The following is a 22,026-nucleotide window of genomic DNA, read 5'->3' on the forward strand; positions in this document are numbered from 1 at the left end:
AATAAAAACTGTAGTATATTAATATAAACATAAAATCAAAATATTCCATGCGTCAAAACTTCAAACGCAACTAATCTTTACTATATACTTCAACAAAACCGAAACCAAATGAAGAGTTCTTTTATTAAATTTTCTGTATGTGTCAAATTATAATACACGACAAAAAAAAGCACTCCTTGCCATAATATATATATATTATATTTTACAGGTACGTTAAAACCACTATAGAGGGAATCATGTAAAAATGGCTTACTGAAGCAGTGAAAGTGCATTTCCTTACAATAACTTTGTAAATCTTACCTAGTAACTGTATTGTGATACTTAAAAAAATACTAAAAATAATAACAAAATTACTGAAACTATATTGATATTTCAGCTTTGACAATTATTAATTGATTAAGTTAAAACTGCGCCAGTCACTTTACGTTTGATATCATTGTACTCGAATATAAGTCGAACGTCAGACATATTGAAATTGAAAACCAAAATAAACCTGTACCAGTGAATACCAAACTGTTCAAACTTCCCTCATCACTTAAGTTGTTAATAATCCGAGCAAAATTTTCTCAAGGCCAGTAAGTCCGTTAAAATTGAACATAACCTGTATTTTGTCTTTAATTTTTACACAAACTTAATTTAACTCCTGAAAGTTCTGTAAAAAAAAAAAGTACAGAAATTTGCAGGATTACATCTGAAAGTTCCAATATCTAGACTTTTGTGTAGAAACCTAAGAACCAAGAAGATTAACCAACGCCTTTCTGTTTTACCCAACTCAACAATCATAGACTTGAGATGAAATGCGCCATGTGCTAAGATTTTAAATAACAATCAACATTAATACAATAATGGGGTATTACTCTGTAAAACAAAAATCAGTAATAATGAATGATAAAGGCATGTCACACACAGACATACACACACACACGAGTAAACTATTATAATAAAAGTGCCTTGATCCAGGAACTGCCAACAGATGGCGAAAGGTTTAGTGTATGAAATATTCCATATTCAATCACCTCATAATGTGCAGAATTTCGTCTCACCATCTCATGCTTTGATTTTTGTATTAAAAGCACGAGTGCAACAGTGTGCCAAATAACTTCTCTTGTTGCACACCCATCATACACTAGTAACTAAAGTTTGACAGTTTTATGAGCAGACTTTACATTTTATTTACAAATTGCTAATTTTTGTATTTCCTAGAATCTACAAGATATCTAGGAAAAAAAAAAAAACTTTCCCCCATTCACACAATATTTTGGCACCAAAATGTGTAAGGAAAGGTCTTATGGACTGTAAAGTCCATAAAATTTATCGTGGTCCGAGTACACAATCTTCATCTGTTCAACAGAAGGCACCCTTACAGAAGAAACTGTGTTCTTTTGCAGCAGCACATAAAGAACACATAGGCCTAACAAAACTTTGGGAATTGTGAGGCCACCTTAGATACAACAACATTTATGACCACATATCTCTAACAATTCTTAACTACATTTCACTTCAAGAATTATTCCTATGTCATAATGTACAATTATACATTACACTGACTTTCAAAATTATCCTTTTTTAAACTGGCAATAACTTTCCAAATAAAACTATTTTAATGCATAACAGTTAGATTTTTTTTTCTCGGAAGCCCTTCTTAAACAAAATCTAAATCCCACATAGTAATTTTGTGTGTGTGTGTGTGCGAATGACAAGTGTGGATATTTTATGGATAGTAACTAAGCAGTATTCCAGCTATTTTATCCCACAGCTCTCTGAGACTAACAGAAGTGGTATAATAGTAATCAATGATAACCTCAACAGATGGCAGCTGGGAAAGTTGTGTAAGTATTAGCACAAAAACATACAGAAATCAATAAAGGCAACTTATTTCAGAACAACTTCTTTCCCCCTAAGTTTAATTTCATGTAAAGCAGCACTCTTGAAAGGCTGGTGTTCCACGAACGTCATGGTGGATGTACATATATAGACTTGAACAAACCACATGTTGCTTATAATGTTTTAATACTTGCTGAATAAAGAACAGATAGCTGCATAGCTTGTCATATGACTGCCCTGGCAGGTCAGAGGTCACTTAATTAGTTCACCTTCTTTAAGATCCAACTGACACAGAAACTGATTTCAACAAATCTGTAATACAGATGGATGGATGGGAGCCACTTCCTTACAATAACATTTCAAGTTTTATCTGAATGAACAGACAGTTTTGATGGCAAGATGTGGACCATGATAATGTTAAGCGACACAGTTATGAAAATGAGCTGACACAAGTGTTTCAACATTTAGTTGTCATTCCGTGGTTGCTTGGATCTGACTAGTCTGTCTTCCAAGTATTTCTTTTACCCTATAAGTTTCCTCCCTCTCTTGCAGAAGATGTTGATCTGATACAACAATTTTATTTTTCATTTTTAAAGAGCTATGATTTACAGTAATGCACTTGTTGAGGTTCGTTTAACAGTGATCTGTCCGATTTAAAATGCAGCAGAGAGTGACGTCATACTGTACCACTTGAAAGCACAACTGTGCACCTAACTGTCACTGCTCTGAGCACTTCATAGGTGAACACTCACCAGAGCAGAACAAAGGTTTCTAATGCCAAGGCTCCAGATGGAGGCTGAAAATACCAGTAAATAAAAATAAATAATGCATATACACTAAAACATAGATACACAGACAAATAGATGCAATTTTCTAGTGATGTATACAAGTACAGATAAGAAATGTAAGACACACTAGATCATACAGAACATGAAGAAATCATACTGTAGTAGTGTACATATACAACGCTTTATGTTCCAAAGGATACATTAATAACAATGTTGCTACAAAGGCTAGTAATAGGTACACAACAGTCAACAGCAAAAAAGATTGTTGATTTTTTCATGTACTCAAGGCAAAGCTAGTTTTCAACTTATATTTTTTTTAGATAAAAAGAATTGGAATTATATATTCAGAAACTTGACATTTCTTTTTTTTTTCTCAATATACATGTATTATTTATTTAGTTTCTTGTAGGGAGATAAAAAACAACTTGTAATTTAATTTTAAGAGAAAAACATAGATTTTTTAAATGGTGAAAGGAAATGACTGAGTTCTGTTTTGTATCTCTTGATGTAAGAAATATTGTTTTCTACTAATCCTCTTTCTCAATTTTCATTTATTCTATTCATTATTTTGGGGGTTATGAAATGTTATTCGACTTACACAATTTGTTTTTGTTGTTGTTATCAGTTTACACTGTTTTTTTTTCCCATCACTTTTGGGTTGCATTTTTTTTTTTTTTTGAGGTATAGTGGTTAGTTCATTTCTGGAATATATATCATTTTTTTGGATAAAGACCTTAACATGCCTTCATATTATAAATATTTCACAAGTTTAGTTTTTAGGTGGACAATCAAATAAATGAAAATCTTAAACTTTATATTAAATTGGTAATTCTATACTTATTTTTTTGTTCTTGAGACACAAGTAATTTCCTTTACCACAGCCTTGGTCTAGTATTAAAATTACAAATAAACTTTATTATCTGTAAATTATCACCAAGAGCTCTAGCATCATAAAGTCAACAGAAAAATCATATAATATTTCAGAAATAAAGTTGTAAACATGGGTAAATATTCCTTATTAGCTTAATAAATAGTGTAACATGTGTTAAAGTTATTAACAAACCACCAAGCATGATAAGCAACAAGTCTGCACATTTTTCATACTGTTACAGTGTATTTTGTTTGTACTTTTAAAATGATAAAATTTTGGTTAAAAAAATAAAGGAGCTACTGCAAAAGTAAGATCATTTCAATACAATGACTTTAAAATTGCTGTTTGAATAAACACAACATATGAACAACTTCTGAACAGATAAGAAAGGGAATGTACATACACAAATATATTACGATAACAAGGGACTTGTTGATCCATCTAGGCTACCCAACTTATTCCAAAGGCCATCCACCCTGCTACAAAAGTAAAACTGTCTAGCTGAGAACAATGACAAATATATGAGGACAACAAGGAACCTCTTGATCCATCTAGGCCATCCACCCTGTTACAAAAGTAAAACTGTCTAACTGAGAACAATGACAAATATATAAGGACAACAAGGAACCTATTGATCCATCTAGGCCATCCACCCTGTTACAAAAGTAAAACTGTCTAACTGAGAACAATGACAAATATATAAGGACAACAAGGAACCTATTGATCCATCTAGGCCATCCACCCTGTTACAAAAGTAAAACTGTCTAACTGAGAACAATGACAAATATATAAGGACAACAAGGAACCTATTGATCCATCTAGGCCATCCACCCTGTTACAAAAGTAAAACTGTCTAGCTGAGAACAATGACAAATATATAAGGACAACAAGGAACCTATTGATCCATCTAGGCCATCCACCCTGTTACAAAAGTAAAACTGTCTAACTGAGAACAATGACAAATATATAAGGACAACAAGGAACCTATTGATCCATCTAGGCCATCCACCCTGTTACAAAAGTAAAACTGTCTAACTGAGAACAATGACAAATATATAAGGACAACAAGGAACCTATTGATCCATCTAGGCCATCCACCCTGTTACAAAAGTAAAACTGTCTAACTGAGAACAATGACAAATATATAAGAACAACAAGGAACCTATTGATCCATCTAGGCCATCCACCCTGTTACAAAAGTAAAACTGTCTAGCTGAGAACAATGACAAATGTATAAGGACAACAAGGAACCTATTGATCCATCTAGGCCATCCACCCTGTTACAAAAGTAAAACTGTCTAGCTGAGAACAATGACAAATATATAAGGACAACAAGGAACCTATTGATCCATCTAGGCCATCCATCCTGTTACAAAAGTAAAACTGTCTAACTGAGAACAATGACAAATATATAAGGACAACAAGGAACCTATTGATCCATCTAGGCCATCCACCCTGTTACAAAAGTAAAACTGTCTAACTGAGAACAATGACAAATATATAAGGACAACAAAGAACCTATTGATCCATCTAGGCCATCCACCATGTTGCAAAAGTAAAACTGTCTAGCTGAGAACAATGACAAATATATAAGGACAACAAGAAACCTATTGATCCATCTAGGCCATCCATCCTGTTACAAAAGTAAAACTGTCTAACTGAGAACAATGGCAAATATATAAGGACAACAAGGAACCTATTGATCCATATAGGCCATCCACCCTGTTACAAAAGTAAAACTGTCTAACTGAGAACAATGACAAATATATAAGGACAACAAGGAACCTATTGATCCATCTAGGCCATCCACCCTGTTACAAAAGTAAAACTGTCTAACTGAGAACAATGACAAATATATAAGGACAACAAGGAACCTATTGATCCATCTAGGCCATCCACCCTGTTACAAAAGTAAAACTGTCTAACTGAGAACAATGACAAATATATAAGGACAACAAGGAACCTATTGATCCATCTAGGCCATCCACCCTGTTACAAAAGTAAAACTGTCTAACTGAGAACAATGACAAATATATAAGGACAACAAGGAACCTATTGATCCATCTAGGCCATCCACCCTGTTACAAAAGTAAAACTGTCTAACTGAGAACAATGACAAATATATAAGGACAACAAGGAACCTATTGATCCATCTAGGCCATCCCACTCATTCCAAAGACCAACCACTCTGTAACAAAAGTAAAGCTATTTTAATTGAAGACACTGCTCACGCTACCTAAATTTGTTTCATAGTCCTACCATTTTCACCACTAAGTATGAAACAAGAGGTTACACCAACACAATCAATTCTCTTAACTATTTTAAACATAATAATTAAATAACCTCAAACTCTTTGTTTGTCAAAAGATCAGAGGTCTCAACTTGTTCGCACACCTTTCTATCTCACCTATTGTCTTAGTAGTCCTCTTCTGAACCATTTTAGACAACTGAATGTTTTTTGTAAGGTAAAGCACTTAAGACTGAACACATTAGTACAAATGTGGCCAAACCAATGACCTATACAATGAAACTATACTCTCTTTAGACTTGAATTTAATATTTATGTCAATACAACATAAAATCCTGTTTGCCTTGCTACAATTACTGACACATTGCTTAGACAGCCCAAAGAACTGATCAACTTCAACACCAAGTTCCTTTCCTTTATAATATTAAGGTTATTCTCACCAAAAACATACTTGTAATTTGAATATGATAATCTCCATGCATTACCTTGTATTTAATAAAATTAAAAGCAATCTGTCATTTATTTAAATAACTCACTAATTAATACAAATCACTTTGTAAAGCAGCAGAAGTCTCCGTAATATCATTTACAAATGTAAGTAAATTATTGATCATTTCTTCACCTATGCCATTACTGTGAATAAAAAAAAACAGCCACGAGGTACAAATTTTATTTGTATTAATCTAATTTGATGGAAATCTATTCATAACAATCATCTGCTTTTGTCTATCCTGTCAGTTTCCTATCCAGGGAGTGAACCTACCACCAAGAACTACAGGCAGGGCCAAATTATTTATTAGGCACAATAGATACAGTGCCTAGGACCCACAAAAAGTTAATGGCCAATGAAAACTTTGGGTCCATGAAAATTTTATTTAAACGTTAATCTTTGGTTTAAGGTAGGGCCCGTGAACAGAAAGTGTCCATCTTGATCCAGCACTGACTACAGGGACAATCCTTTAACAAAACTACAGGGACAATCTTTTAACAAGACTACAGGGACAATCTTTTAACAAGACATTGTTAAATATCTTTTGTCCCAAAAGAGTAGGGACAATCTTTTAGCAAGACTACAGGGACAATCTTTTAACAAGACTACAGGGACAATCTTTTAACAAGCCTTTTATAGGGCACTTTGTCAAATGCTTTTTGGAATTCCAGAAACAACAAATTCCAACTCATACCCTCATCTACACATCAGAAACCTCTTAAGAGAATACTAAAGCAAAATCTTCCACTAGTAAAACCATACTGACTGTCCAATAAAGTTTAGAACTTTGTTGTTAAATCATTCAAAAAATATATATCTTGTCACAAACTTTTTCCACCACTGATGTTTTTATCTACTATCTTGGAAAGAGGATTAACATTAGCCAACTTCCAATTTCTTGCCACTGGCTCATTATTCCAAAACTTACAGAAAATAGTAGTAAGTAATTCACATATCCAACCCCAAATCTCCTTCAAAACCCTTGAGTAAATATTATCCAGCTCAGACACATTATTTTTTGTTAAACTTCTCACTTGTTTCTTAACAAGCTCAGAAATAATGTGGTCCTCTTGTTTGATCGTTTTTCAATCTAGCAACTGTTCAATCAAGAAGGAAATACAAGTTCCGTTAAACTAGATTGTATACGTTAATTGTACTTTTCAAAATATAAACAAATAAATATGTTTTCTTCGATTATTTGTTTCTAATATTGTTAACATGTGATTTACAACTTTAGCTTAAACATAACTATAGACATAAACTGGAAGACCAAAAAACACACATGACCAACAAAACTTGAAACATCTATTGAGAGAGAAGTAAGAAACTCATATATGGGGACAAACAACGGATAATTCTAACACACAGGAAGTTAAAGATATATATATATACATAGTTAAAATCCAGATAACTGATACACATGGAACATGAACTGGATTGGTAATACACATACACAGTTAAAAGCTAGGTAACTTATGCTCATATACCCTTGTTCCATGTGCATAAGTTATCTAGCTTTTAATATGTATCTGTATTACCCATCCAAGTCATGTTCCATGTGCATAAGTTACATATTAAAAGCTAGATAACTGATGCACATGATATAAAAAGTGGATGAGATTTATATGAAACAGCAGGGATGAAAATGAAAGAACAATGAAATGTGTACAGAGCGTAATGGAAACAATTATCTATTAGTATATTAGTTTGGAATGTTAATGTAAAAAGAATAAATATTTTATATATAAATTGTAAAGTATATGTAAGTTACAACATAGAGTGTTTCTTTTTCACTTATCAATACGTATAGTCTGTAAACATGTGAATATCCAGTTCACTGAGTTTATAAATACATATAGAGTGAAGGATACAGTGTTGTAGACTTTGGAAGCATTGTTTCTTTACCTATAGATAAAGGTACAACAGTGGTAAGTTACAACATAGAGTGTTTCTTTTCCACTTATCAATATGTATAGTCTGTAAACAGGTGAATATCCAGTTCACTGAATTTATAAATACATATAGAGTGAAGGATACAGTGTTGTAGACTTTGGAAGCATTGTCTCTTTACCTATTGTCTTCCACTAAGACACACCAAATGCAGTGCCAACTAATGCCTATTAGTAAGTAAGTAAGTCTGAATATTTTAACTTATCCAGTGTGTTGTGTTTACTACTCATACCATCAGTATCGTATGTCCCAGTCTAATTGATGTTCCATGTTTGATAAAAGCCAAGATCAAATTGTCATCTTAGTTATTCAATGTATGTTCTCTACTATACAGTTATGACTTGAAGTTGTGACATTACCAGTCATGTGTTTGTTGTACCTTGTGATTGAAAGTGTTAAATAAATCTTACTAATGCTATGTTGCAATAACAGTCATGTTAGTTGTACCTTGTGAATGAAAATATTACATAATTCTGATCAAAATTGTGTTACATTACCAGCTACAAGTTAGGTGCACCTGGTAACTGATGGTTTTAAACAAATATGATAAAAGTCGGGTTGCAATACCAGCCACGTATTAAGTGTACCTCATATCTGAAAATGTTAAACAAATCTTTTAATATTCATGAAAACTTTGTACAGTCATTTATATAAATAATATCAGACATACAGAATGTCATTCATGAATATTGTTGAAATATGAATTAAAATGTTTTTGTTTTTCTTTATTAGACAACATACCTGTAGCAAACCTAGTGTCTGTACCACGTTTGACATACAATGGTCACCATTTTCTTTGTTAGAGTCGATCCTCTAAGTGATTTGGAGTAACCTCCACAAACTTGTTTCGAATGGGAAGTTCATCTACCTGGCAGTGATGACGTTGATGTAAAGGGCCTTCAGGTGGTTAGATAAAAGATTTAAACAGAAGGTCTCAGATAAATTGTTTATCTTAAACACTGTATAATCAATCTAGCCTCAGAGGACATATATCATTTCTAATATAATAAAAAAACACTTAAACTAACAGCAAAAGCAAAAGTAATGAATAAAACCTGATAAAGAAACCATTAATTACAACTTATAGAAGACTAAAATAAGTGCAACAGAATAAAAAATAAATTAACCAAAAACTGTTAAGCTTCATTTAAAAGTCTTAAGGGTGGACTTTTAGAAACTCCTAACATCTTTCATCAAAGATAGATTTTGAGGTCAGGAATAAAGAAACATCTAAAAACGTATGTATTAGTTTTCACCTCAATAAGAAGGCTATTCATCTTTCCAATAACTGGCACTTAATAACCATAGAGATAATTTCCACCAATTACTTGACAACTACACTTTAATTAATTACTAAAAGCAACTTGTATGTGTTCATTGCTTAAATTGTAAGTAATTAATAAAAAGAATTCAATAAATGAAACGAAAAAAGTAAAGTGTACACTATACTAGTAATGTCATTCACCAGTCACTAATTTGGTGTACACTATATTGGTACTGTCATTCTCAGTGAATAATTTGGTGTACACTATACAGGTACTGCTATTCACCCATCCCTAATTTGGTGTACACTATACAGGTACTATCATTCACCAGTCAATAATCTGGTGTACACTATATTGGTACTGTCATTCATCAGTCAAAAATTCAGTGTAGAGTATATTGGTTACTAATTTGGTGTACACTATATTGATACTGTCATTCACTAGTTACTAATTTGGTGTACACTATATTGATACTGTCATTCACTAGTTACTAATTTGGTGTACACTATACTGGTACTGTCATTCACTGGTTACTAATTTGGTGTACACTATATTGATACTGTCATTCACTAGTTACTAATTTGGTGTACACTATACTGGTACTGTCATTCACTAGTTACTAATTTGGTGTACACTATATTGATACTGTCATTCACTAGTTACTAATTTGGTGTACACTATATTGATACTGTCATTCACTAGTTACTAATTTGGTGTACACTATATTGATACTGTCATTCTCTAGTTACTAATTTGGTGTACACTATACTGGTACTGTCATTCACTAGTTACTAATTTGGTGTACACTATATTGATACTGTCATTCACTAGTTACTAATTTGGTGTACACTATATTGATACTGTCATTCACTAGTTACTAATTTGGTGTACACTATATTGATACTGTCATTCACTAGTTACTAATTTGGTGTACACTATACTGGTACTGTCATTCACTAGTTACTAATTTGGTGTACACTATATTGATACTGTCATTCACTAGTTACTAATTTGGTGTACACTATATTGATACTGTCATTCACTAGTTACTAATTTGGTGTACACTATATTGATACTGTCATTCACTAGTTACTAATTTGGTGTACACTATACTGATACTGTCATTCACTAGTTACTAATTTGGTGTACACTATATTGATACTGTCATTCACTAGTTACTAATTTGGTGTACACTATATTGATACTGTCATTCACTAGTTACTAATTTGGTGTACACTATATTGATACTGTCATTCACTAGTTACTAATTTGGTGTACACTATATTAATACTGTCATTCACTAGTTACTAATTTGGTGTACACTATATTAATACTGTCATTCACTAGTTACTAATTTGGTGTACACTATATTGATACTGTCATTCACTAGTTACTAATTTGGTGTACACTATATTGATACTGTCATTCACTAGTTACTAATTTGGTGTACACTATATTGATACTGTCATTCACTAGTTACTAATTTGGTGTACACTATACTGGTACTGTCATTCACTAGTTACTAATTTGGTGTACACTATATTGATACTGTCATTCACTAGTTACTAATTTGGTGTACACTATATTGATACTGTCATTCACTAGTTACTAATTTGGTGTACACTATATTAATACTGTCATTCACTAGTTACTAATTTGGTGTACACTATATTGATACTGTCATTCACTAGTTACTTATTTGGTGTACACTATATTAATACTGTCATTCACTAGTTACTAATTTGGTGTACACTATATTGATACTGTCATTCACTAGTTAATAATTTGGTGTACACTACATTAATACTGTCATTCACTAGTTACTAATTTGGTGTACACTATATTGATACTGTCATTCACTAGTTACTAATTTGGTGTACACTATATTGATACTGTCATTCACTAGTTACTAATTTGGTGTACACTATATTAATACTGTCATTCACTAGTTACTAATTTGGTGTACACTATATTGATACTGTCATTCACTAGTTACTAATTTGGTGTACACTATATTGATACTGTCATTCACTAGTTACTAATTTGGTGTACACTATATTAATACTGTCATTCACTAGTTACTAATTTGGTGTACACTATATTAATACTGTCATTCACTAGTTACTAATTTGGTGTACACTATATTGATACTGTCATTTATCAGCCAATACTTTGGTGTACACTATACTGGTACTGTCACTCACCAATTACTAATTTGTTGTACACTATACTGGTACTGTCACTCACCAATTACTAATTTGTTGTACACTATACTGGTACTGTCACTCACCAGTCACTAATTTGGTGTACACTATATTGATACTGTCATTCATCAGTGAATAATTTAGTGTACACTATACTGGTACTGTCACTCACCAGTCACTAATTTGGTCAAAATTGAGATTTAAAAATAACCTTGCACAGAACAGACATGAAGAGCAAACTATGAACCGATTTAACCAATGATTAATGAAGATAATATTAGTCAAGGTAAAATCAGTACAACAATAGTTGTATTCATTCCACTGAGGTCTTATTCTCACACTTTTCATTATGTAGATTATTTTGTTAAGAAGGAGAACAACAATTATTTTTATAAGAGGAATGTCCTTATTATTTTGTTAAGAATGAGAACAACAATTATTTTTATAAGAGGAATGTCCTTATTATTTTGTTAAGAATGAGAACAACAATTATTTTTATAAGAGGAATGTCCTTATTATTTTGTTAAGAAGGAGAACAACAATTATTTTTATAAGAGGAATGTCCTTATTGTTTAGTTTCTTTAACTCAAACACTGTTTAACACAAACAGTTACTGTCAATTTAACATAAACTTAATAATTCAATTAGTATTGTCTATGATTTTATACATCATGAAAGTGGTTCACAGTCACTATTCCCTCACTACAGTCAGTTATTTAACTGAATGGTAAGCCTGTATTTCACACAGTTTGAGAAATCTTTCTTTCCGATTCCGTAAGTAACATAACAACTATGCAACAGTATGCTCACTTACACGATTCAACAGGCTTGTCTTCAAATATGAATTCACCCGACTGTATAGACTTCCGTGGGATGGTCATACCATTAATGTTGATCACTTCTTCTCTCCTGAACAAAGACGAAATTTCTTCAAACGTTTTGTTCTTGGTTTCAGGAACCTTCTTGTAGGTGAACGTCCAGAAAATTGCCAGCAGTGCCGTAAAAGGGAGAAACGTGTAGTTCTCAAAGCCACGCTGTGATATAAAAAGTGGTGAAAATGAAAAACAAAAATGCTTAAATAATTTGCATACATATGTATTTAAGTTGTTACAGTAAGGTGTTCAGTTATAAAATTAAACATTATAAAACACATGGGTGAGCTCAGTATCATGTAATATAAAAACTGGAGTTGTCTATGAATATTTGTATTCTTCTTTTTAAATATGAAAACCATTCTTTTCTGTCTGAAGATTATAAAAACAAACATCAAAATATTCATAACATTAGGAGTTGTAGTAAACCAACTTTCAAATTCAGGTGAAGTTTTTAAATTTGGGAAAGACAAGCACAGATACATTTATTTTATTTTAACTGATTTAAAATTATACGTTCACAATACATATTAAACCCATTCAACTGAGAAAAGTATTACTTTACTGACTGAATTTTTTAAAATTAATGACTGTAAACATCTCTTGAATCTCATGTTTCTTTATGATGTTACTTATTAAAAAACAACAAAATGGCATAATATGTTCTGTTCCTTGATTATACCTGAGGTATCATGTTAGAGAAATGGGTTTGAGTTCAAAAAAGGGACATTAATGTTCAAAATCAAATAGAAATGTAAGGAAAAATGTTATAATCTACCAGCATCATTGGAAAGACCAATCCAACAAGAAAGTTGGCAAACCAGTTTACTAGTACTGCTAAACTTATGGCTGCAGGCCTGGGAGCTTGGGAAAATAACTCTGCTGTAATCATCCATGGAATTGAGCCTGTAAGGAAAGAAAGGCATTGGTTAATCAGGTGACACAACCACCATCAAAGGAAAGACCAAACCAACAAGAAAGTTGGCAAACCAGTTTACTAGTACTGCTAAACTTATGGCTGCAGGCCTGGGAGCTTGGGAAAATAACTCTGCTGTAATCATCCATGGAATTGAGCCTGTAAGGAAAGAAAGGCATTGGTTAATCAGGTGACACAACCACCATCAAAGGAAAGACCAAACCAACAAGAAAGTTGGCAAACCAGTTTACTAGTACTGCTAAACTTATGGCTGCAGGCCTGGGAGCTTGGGAAAATAACTCTGCTGTAATCATCCATGGAATTGAGCCTGTAAGGAAAGAAAGGCATTGGTTAATCAGGTGACACAACCACCATCAAAGGAAAGACCAAACCAACAAGAAAGTTGGCAAACCAGTTTACTAGTACTGCTAAACTTATGGCTGCAGGCCTGGGAGCTTGGGAAAATAACTCTGCTGTAATCATCCATGGAATTGAGCCTGTAAGGAAAGAAAGGCATTGGTTAATCAGGTGACACAACCACCATCAAAGGAAAGACCAAACCAACAAGAAAGTTGGCAAACCAGTTTACTAGTACTGCTAAACTTTAGCTGCAGGCCTGGGAGCTTGGGAAAATAACTCTGCTGTAATCATCCATGGAATTGAGCCTGTAAGGAAAGAAAGGCATTGGTTAATCAGGTGACACAACCACCATCAAAGGAAAGACCAAACCAACAAGAAAGTTGGCAAACCAGTTTACTAGTACTGCTAAACTTATGGCTGCAGACCTGGGAGCTTGGGAAAATAACTCTGCTGTAATTACTCAAGGAACTGAGTCTAAAAACAAAAAAACAAAAAACAAATTAGTTAATAAGGTAACACAACCTTTTGAATATCAAGAGATTTAAATTATCAGAAAGAAGATAAATAATATTTGTTAATCTTAATTATTTGTGGATTAACTGGTAGGAAGTTAAAAGAAAAAGTTTTTCTTTGTTGAAGTTTAAACATAATTATTCCAGGGTCATCTGTATAGAAAAAGATAACACTGAATATCAAGTGGAAATGTACAGCAATAAGCCTACTTCTATTTGAGCAATTAACTTGTTTAATTGATTACTTGTGAGCACAGATTACATCAATTAGTGTCTTGGAAAATAATCAACAAATCAAAATTATGACTACTTTTGGTTATTCCAATCATGAAGTTGCCCATATGATCTCTCACTAGTATTTTTGATTAATAAAAAGGTTATTTTACTTAATTAATTAGTGTTTCGACTCACAAAAAAATAATTAATTAAACAAAACCAATGTTTTTGAAAATTAAGAATTTTGATTATTCCAACTATGTGAGAATAATTGAGAGGTTGAATTTAGTCAAATAACGAGCCAAACAATTAATAAGTTAACAAATTTCACTAACTTTTCAGTTCTACCTACAGCAGGGGAAGTTTAGCACAAGGTAACTAAGTAGCATTGACCTTAGATATTAATGGTGTAATTTATCTCCTGATATCATTCTTCAATGATAAAAAACACAGAGCCCGAGGGCTTATATTTTTCCACATTTTTAAACAAATAAATACTTCTAAAACTCTTTCATCATGTACAAGATATGGAAATGAAAGTAGCAGAGGTTTTTTTCATTTACTCAACTTGCCTAGTAACTAACTCATCACAGCTAATAATATTTTACTTTTGTGGAACCTAGATAAAGCAAACACTGAAATAATACTTTAAAAAGTGATAGTGTTTGTCTTACACACAGAGTAAGCTAAATAAAGTCAGATTTAAACCTCAGCTTTCAACCAATTAATATGACAGCACAATAAGTTTAGAACATATTTATAATGATTATACACTGTCAATATTGTTAAATTGCCCTGTCTTCTAAACAAATTGTTATTTACAAGTATACAAGACAGGTAGCCCTCATGTAATTCTGCATAAAATACAATAAATAAATAAAATATATGTAGAGAGAGACACACACATAACAAGTCGAGTAATATTGTATTAAAAAAACCTTGAATATACCAATCAGCAAATCACACAACAATCTAAGTTGACATAAAGTCATTGTATGATAGAATATATTAAAACTATATTTTGATATTGTTTGACATTTTGTAGATAGTGTGACGTTACTTAAAATTTATCATTTTTGGGATGGGTATGTAACATTCTTTTATAATGCTAAATATTCATACATCAAAATCACAGAGATGGATTCAGATCAGGTACTTGGAATGTCCAGGATGAGAATCTTCTTTGTTCTTAATGGCATTGGAAAACAAAGGAATATGGTTTATTTTTTTGGCACCAGGATCACCTAGAAAAAAACCTGCAACAAGTCATACCCCAACCATGGTAAATAAAGTGCAGTATGTTATAACAGATAAGAATCCATTGCGATAAAGATCAGTGGCAAAAGCCATTCATGTTTCCCAGACAAAAGTACGCAATGTCGTCAAGAAGAATCTCTATCATTAAGAGAATTAAGTTGTGTGTACACAAGTTTTTACATGACATAGGCATTCAACTTGCACATACCTCAAGTAGGTGGAAAGTGAAACCTGTATGTTATTCCACACAATGACATAGCAGTAAACTCATGCTTATAACTTTCTGTGTGATCAGACTGTTGAAATGAGTGCTGAGAAACCATTGTCATCATACACTATATGTCTTATGAAAAGCATACAAGTAGGAGGGTGTGCTTTAGACTTCACAGCTTTAATTAAGGAGTTGTAGTGGAAACTACACTACACTAATGAGTGAGCATCAACTGGTGCATGATTAGACATGGAAACAGGGACTATAAAGACTTGGTGAGACTCCAAAATTATTTTGATGCAATGTACGTATACATGTATGATTAAATCTGATAGGTAGCAGTATATTCATACTGCTGTATTGGTCTTAAATCTAAGAATACCTCTCCTACTAGAATAGTTTTATTTTTCCCACTTTGTACTTTTTATCACAGTTCTGGATATCTGTTTATTATGTGTCACTCTTTTTTATTAGTATTATTGTCTCTCAGTTTTTGTTTTTCCAACATTTATTAAATTCGAAGTGAAAATTCAATTTTTCTTTTATATAGTTGTATCTTTTAGACCTAGACATCTCAGGCTTTCTTACATTATTCGTGTAAGACTTGTACAAACATGATGATCAGAATATCAACTTCAGGAGACAAAGTTTTTACTTGCTAAGCCTAGTGGTCTAATTGTGGTAACTCATATTACGTTTATAATTCTGTTTCATTAAAAGTAACTGTAGACCATAAATTGGACTTTTATACTCATATCTGATTTTAATATTCAGTTTATTTTTATTTCCATATATGAGACTTTGGAGTAGAAGTAAATCTAATGAATGGTATTCTTACTACTATATGTATATATACCTCTCTCACTAGGCTACCTTTTAACTTCTTGTATTCTAGCTTTACATTCTTTTATGTGAAACACCTTTTCTGTTTTATTCTTGTCTGAAAGTTCTATTAATGTACAGGGTGGCCCGTAAGTCCCTACCTATCCATATATTATGTTATATTCAATTACGCATGTATTATAAATTTGTTTCTTTTTTTGCAGAGAAATATGGCCAATGTAAGTCCATTTACACTTAAAGAGTGTATTGTGACAAGTACGTGGGTACGTGAGTGCAAGAATACTGGTGACACCACAAAGATACACTGGATACATAAGATATATGGATGGGTAGGGACTTACGGGCCACCCTGTATTATTTAAAATAAGGAACTACTGTATCTATGCTTTTATGTATTTAGACATTAAAAGTAACAGAGTTATTATATATCTTTATAAGTGTACATAAATAGGGAGATGATGGGTACTTTTTTGCAACAATAGAAATATTTCTAAATACCATAACGTATACAGTTTCACTCCACTCCGAGTGCTACTTTCAGACAAAATTTATTAAAGTATCTTAAATTTAATTGAAAGCACTTGAAATTACATGAACATCCACAGCCAAAATATAACTCATAGAAACTCATATAAGTTTCAGTGCTTTGTTTACAGTAATAGTAATTCTAAAAGGGAACTTTGACTTACCTGGTCCAATGGCAAAGAAGACAACAAAACTAAGCGTACTGACAACACTTACATAAGTAACCCACTCGTAAAGAAACTAGAAGATGAGAGAAAAGAAAAATGGATAAACAGATCTTAAATTTAAAGTTGATGACAAAACTTAATACATTTTTTAAGAGTTATTTTTCTATATGAGATCATCATGAATGGAAACAAGTTTTAGAAGTCACATAATATTCTTCAATTACAATCCTTGATATATTGTAAATTCTTTTTTAAGAGTAATAAATAAACTTCACACAGATTTAGAATTATTTTAGTTACAATAATCACTCGGATATAGCTCGCAAAATGGGAAAATCCTGCAGTATATCAACGACAACAATCGTAACAACACCAGATCAGCATGTGTTTTATTTGAAAATGAAATACAGTAAAACACACAACTGTACAGGACTGTTATTATCTTTCAGGCACAAAACCAGTGATTTCTGGGGTTGAGAACATAATAACAAACTGTAACTGGGTTATTTCCTGAAGCTGTTTGCACCAAAAGTCTGTTTGGAACTCTTGGATAAATCAACGGATGATGCCATAACTGATGCATAGCTTAGGTGGTTCAGCATTTGATACTGTGGAACACTTGGAATGTAATCAAGTCTGTAGCTGGTAAGCCATTGTGTTATGCATGTGTCATAATTATTAATCCACTAGGAAATACAACCACCTGCTGGCGAGAATTTAATTGTTGTAAGAATGGTGCCCATAAGAACTTAGCTACTTATCTCAATGATGATACTCAGATAGGAAAACATATCTTATCATGGTAACATCTAATCAAAACATTTTTTGTTAAAGAGTTTAAGCAAGAACTTCTTAGCAAGGCCTGACATAGCCGGGTGGTCAAGGCACTCGACTCATAATCCGAGGGTCACAAGTTTGAATACTCGTCACATCAAATATGCTTGCCCTTTCAGCCATGTGGACATTATAATGTTATGATCAATCCCACTATTCTTTGGTAAAAGAGTAGCCCAAGAGTTGGTGGTGGGTGGCAATGACTAGTTGCCTTCCCTCTAGTCTTACACTGCTAAATTAGGGACGGCTAGCACAGATAGCCCTCGAGTAGTTTTGCACAAAATTCAAATAACAAGCATACAAACCCACAGAACATAAATCTCTTATTGATGTTTGTATTTTGTATAACTACAGTTAGGTCTGATATGCATACATAAAATTACCAAGTGAGAAATGTCAAAATGAGTAAAGCAACAGAAGATTAATGTTAGCCACCTATGTAGTGAAAAAGTTGTGGTTCACCCGAATAAGGTAAAAACATCAAACAAAAGCAGCTAACTTCAATTGTTATATAGTTATGTGGGTGAAAGATGAAACAAAATTAAAATGTAATATTTTTGTAAAAGTTTGTCAATTTAAGAATATTTCCAAACATTCTCTCCAATTGTTGCATGACAGAAGGTGTCATAGTACATTTTAATATCCTGGCTTTCTCTTCTTGTCAAATATATAAATGTGAAAGCAATAAAACAGGGTCCCTGAAGAGTATTCTGAAGTCAGAAGAATGGCTGGCAGCTTGTAATGCTACAGGTCTTACCCTATTAACACAAGAGTCCATTTCTTAAATACTATAGCAGCAAGAACAAAACTTGTGATGATGGGTTAAAGATGTTGATTTTTCTAGTACCACCCATTATAGTGCTTATGAAAATATCTTCCATTGTACCAGAGAACAGTACTGTCATTACTCTCTGTACTTTCATTGATGTCCATGCCCATTTTCATATAGAGTCTTATCACTTGTATTCACTGGCAGCAAATCACTATACTAATCTTTTCATTACTTCAGATCTTGGAATGTTTGAACATATAAGATATAAGGCATTGCAAATGCAAACAACAATACAGTTTAACGGAAGTTACTTTAAATATTTTCATCTAGTCTTGAAAATTTAAACAAACACATATAAATGGATGTAATTTATTATATTAAAATTACATATGTAACTTATGAAAAAAAGGTTATAACCTCTTCCCTGAATGAGTAATATTTGTGTACTCTTATTTTGCATGGTTTCATCTTATACCTTAGTAAATCTGCAGCCTTACAAATCCCATACTGTTTGTATACTCCATGGATTTCACACAACTGCCAGATACTCAGGTTTAATTATAACAAGCTTCTGCAACGAATGGTGAGTGATGCCACCAATATGGTCAAATTTTCAACAAATTCTCCACTGTAAGTGAAAAGTTAGTTTCCAAAATCATGTTCAAACAGACCATATTAGTGCATCATTGGAGATTCAAACAGGTATGTAGTTTAATGGGACCATTGTGATTTGGTTTAATTAGCTCTCTCATGAAACCAGCAACTAATTTCAAAATGTAACTGAATACTTGTAAACCATTGTAAACTCTAAATCCATGTTTAATTCCTTGTTAAAAATAACAGGAGATAGGCCTAACTTCATTACAGGTTTTTGTATGTCAAGGGTTTTCTTTGGAAGCCATAGCTATCATTCTGTAAATGAAAGTATTCAAGATGGTGTTGGTGTGTAGTTTAGAAGTCTGTAAATGAAAGTGTTCAAGATGGTATTGGTGTGTAGTTTAGAAGTCTGTAAATGAAAGTGTTCAAGATGGTGTTGGTGTGTAGTTTAGAAGTCTGTAAATGAAAGTGTTCAAGATGGTGTTGGTGTGTAGTTTAGAAGACTGTAAATGAAAGTGTTCAAGATGGTGTTGGTGTGTAGTTTAGAAGTCTGTAAATGAAAGTATTCAAGATGGTGTTGGTGTGTAGTTTAGAAGTCTGTAAATGAAAGTGTTCAAGATGGTGTTGGTGTGTAGTTTAGAAGTCTGTTATGAAAGTGTTCAAGATGGTGTTGGTGTGTAGTTTAGAAGTCTGTAAATGAAAGTGTTCAAGATGGTGTTGGTGTGTAGTTTAGAAGTCTGTAAATGAAAGTATTCAAGATGGTGTTGGTGTGTAGTTTAGAAGTCTGTAAATGAAAGTGTTCAAGATGGTGTTGGTGTGTAGTTTAGAAGTCTGTTATGAAAGTGTTCAAGATGGTGTTGGTGTGAAGTTTAGAAGTCTGTAAATGAAAGTGTTCAAGATGGTGTTGGTGTGTAGTTTAGAAGTCTGTAAATGAAAGTATTCAAGATGGTGTTGGTGTGTAGTTTAGAAGTCTGTAAATGAAAGTATTCAAGATGGTGTTGGTGTGTAGTTTAGAAGTCTGTAAATGAAAGTGTTCAAGATGGTGTTGGTGTGTAGTTTAGAAGTCTGTAAATGAAAGTGTTCAAGATGGTGTTGGTGTGTAGTTTAGAAGTCTGTAAATGAAAGTGTTCAAGATGGTGTTGGTGTGTAGTTTAGAAGTCTGTAAATGAAAGTATTCAAGATGGTGTTGGTGTGTAGTTTAGAAGTCTGTAAATGAAAGTGTTCAAGATGGTGTTGGTGTGTAGTTTAGAAGTCTGTTATGAAAGTGTTCAAGATGGTGTTGGTGTGAAGTTTAGAAGTATGTAAATGAAAGTGTTCAAGATGGTGTTGGTGTGTAGTTTAGAAGTCTGTAAATGAAAGTATTCAAGATGGTGTTGGTGTGTAGTTTAGAAGTCTGTAAATGAAAGTGTTCAAGATGGTGTTGGTGTCAAGATGGTGTTGGTGTGTAGTTTAGAAGTCTGTAAATGAAAGTGTTCAAGATGGTGTTGGTGTGAAGTTTAGAAGTCTGTTATGAAAGTGTTCAAGATGGTGTTGGTGTGTAGTTTAGAAGTCTGTAAATGAAAGTGTTCAAGATGGTGTTGGTGTGTAGTTTAGAAGTCTGTTATGAAAGTGTTCAAGATGGTGTTGGTGTGTAGTTTAGAAGTCTGTTGTTATTCTGAGTTTGTTCCTTTCTTTGAGCAAATTGATATTTTTCTTTCCAAAATATTGTCATTCATAATCTTACTCTAGGAATATTCTCTTTTAAGAAAGGCTGGAACATATTTTCCAGTCATAAGTTTACTTCTAGTGACACTACACTGTTAAATGGAGATCTTAATGTGGACCAGATGAATATACAACACAGTTGCTCACATCTATAAATACACATCACAGCATCAACATAAACAAGTCACTAAAATCATGTGTATAAATAAAAATTTATATTACTAGATACATAGAGTAGAAATGGTTCATATAAGTAGAGGAAAATTTTATTTAAAAAGTGCAAAACAAATAACATATTATTTCCTCAGGTTACCATCAGGTTGAAAATAAGATTTGAAACAGTGACTGTTACCAACCACGTGCAGTGGAGATGTCAGTAATGATAGACGTAAGCTCATAGAGGGCGTTCTAAATATTTAACATATTATGTGTTAGTTAACTAAGAGGAATAATTAGTGCAGACATAAAACTGTTCCTTGGTGCTGGTTTAAGATTTTTATTAGAAGCGATTCTTTAATTTTTCGTTTTTTTCTTTGGTTCCTCATCACCATGAATTACTACATTTAGATATAATCTATTAATCCATAGTCTCCCCCTGAT

General features: G+C 32.6%; 1 protein-coding gene and 1 long non-coding RNA gene across 2 annotated transcripts in view; one reads left to right on the forward strand and one right to left on the reverse strand.

The window, feature by feature from the left end:
- The window catches only part of LOC143247592 (uncharacterized), a 30,022-nt gene extending 20,921 nt beyond the window's left edge, over positions 1–9,101 (forward strand). Inside the window, exon 2 of the long non-coding RNA XR_013026617.1 lies at positions 8,904–9,101. This is a non-coding gene — a long non-coding RNA (uncharacterized LOC143247592). The remainder of the gene's footprint in view (positions 1–8,903) is intronic.
- Positions 107–22,026, reverse strand: part of LOC143247590 (glucose transporter type 1-like) — an 83,850-nt gene continuing 61,930 nt past the window's right edge. The window contains exons 11-15 of the mRNA XM_076495910.1: positions 17,517–17,592; positions 13,798–13,925; positions 12,455–12,674; positions 8,913–9,068; positions 107–2,620 (exon numbers count right to left, since the gene is read on the reverse strand). Coding sequence (XP_076352025.1) covers positions 8,971–9,068; positions 12,455–12,674; positions 13,798–13,925; positions 17,517–17,592 — 522 coding nt within the window. The 3' untranslated portion in view covers positions 107–2,620; positions 8,913–8,970. The remainder of the gene's footprint in view (positions 2,621–8,912; positions 9,069–12,454; positions 12,675–13,797; positions 13,926–17,516; positions 17,593–22,026) is intronic.

Source organism: Tachypleus tridentatus, chromosome 3 (assembly GCF_004210375.1).
Source record: "Tachypleus tridentatus isolate NWPU-2018 chromosome 3, ASM421037v1, whole genome shotgun sequence".
Taxonomy (NCBI): Eukaryota; Metazoa; Arthropoda; class Merostomata; order Xiphosura; family Limulidae; genus Tachypleus; species Tachypleus tridentatus.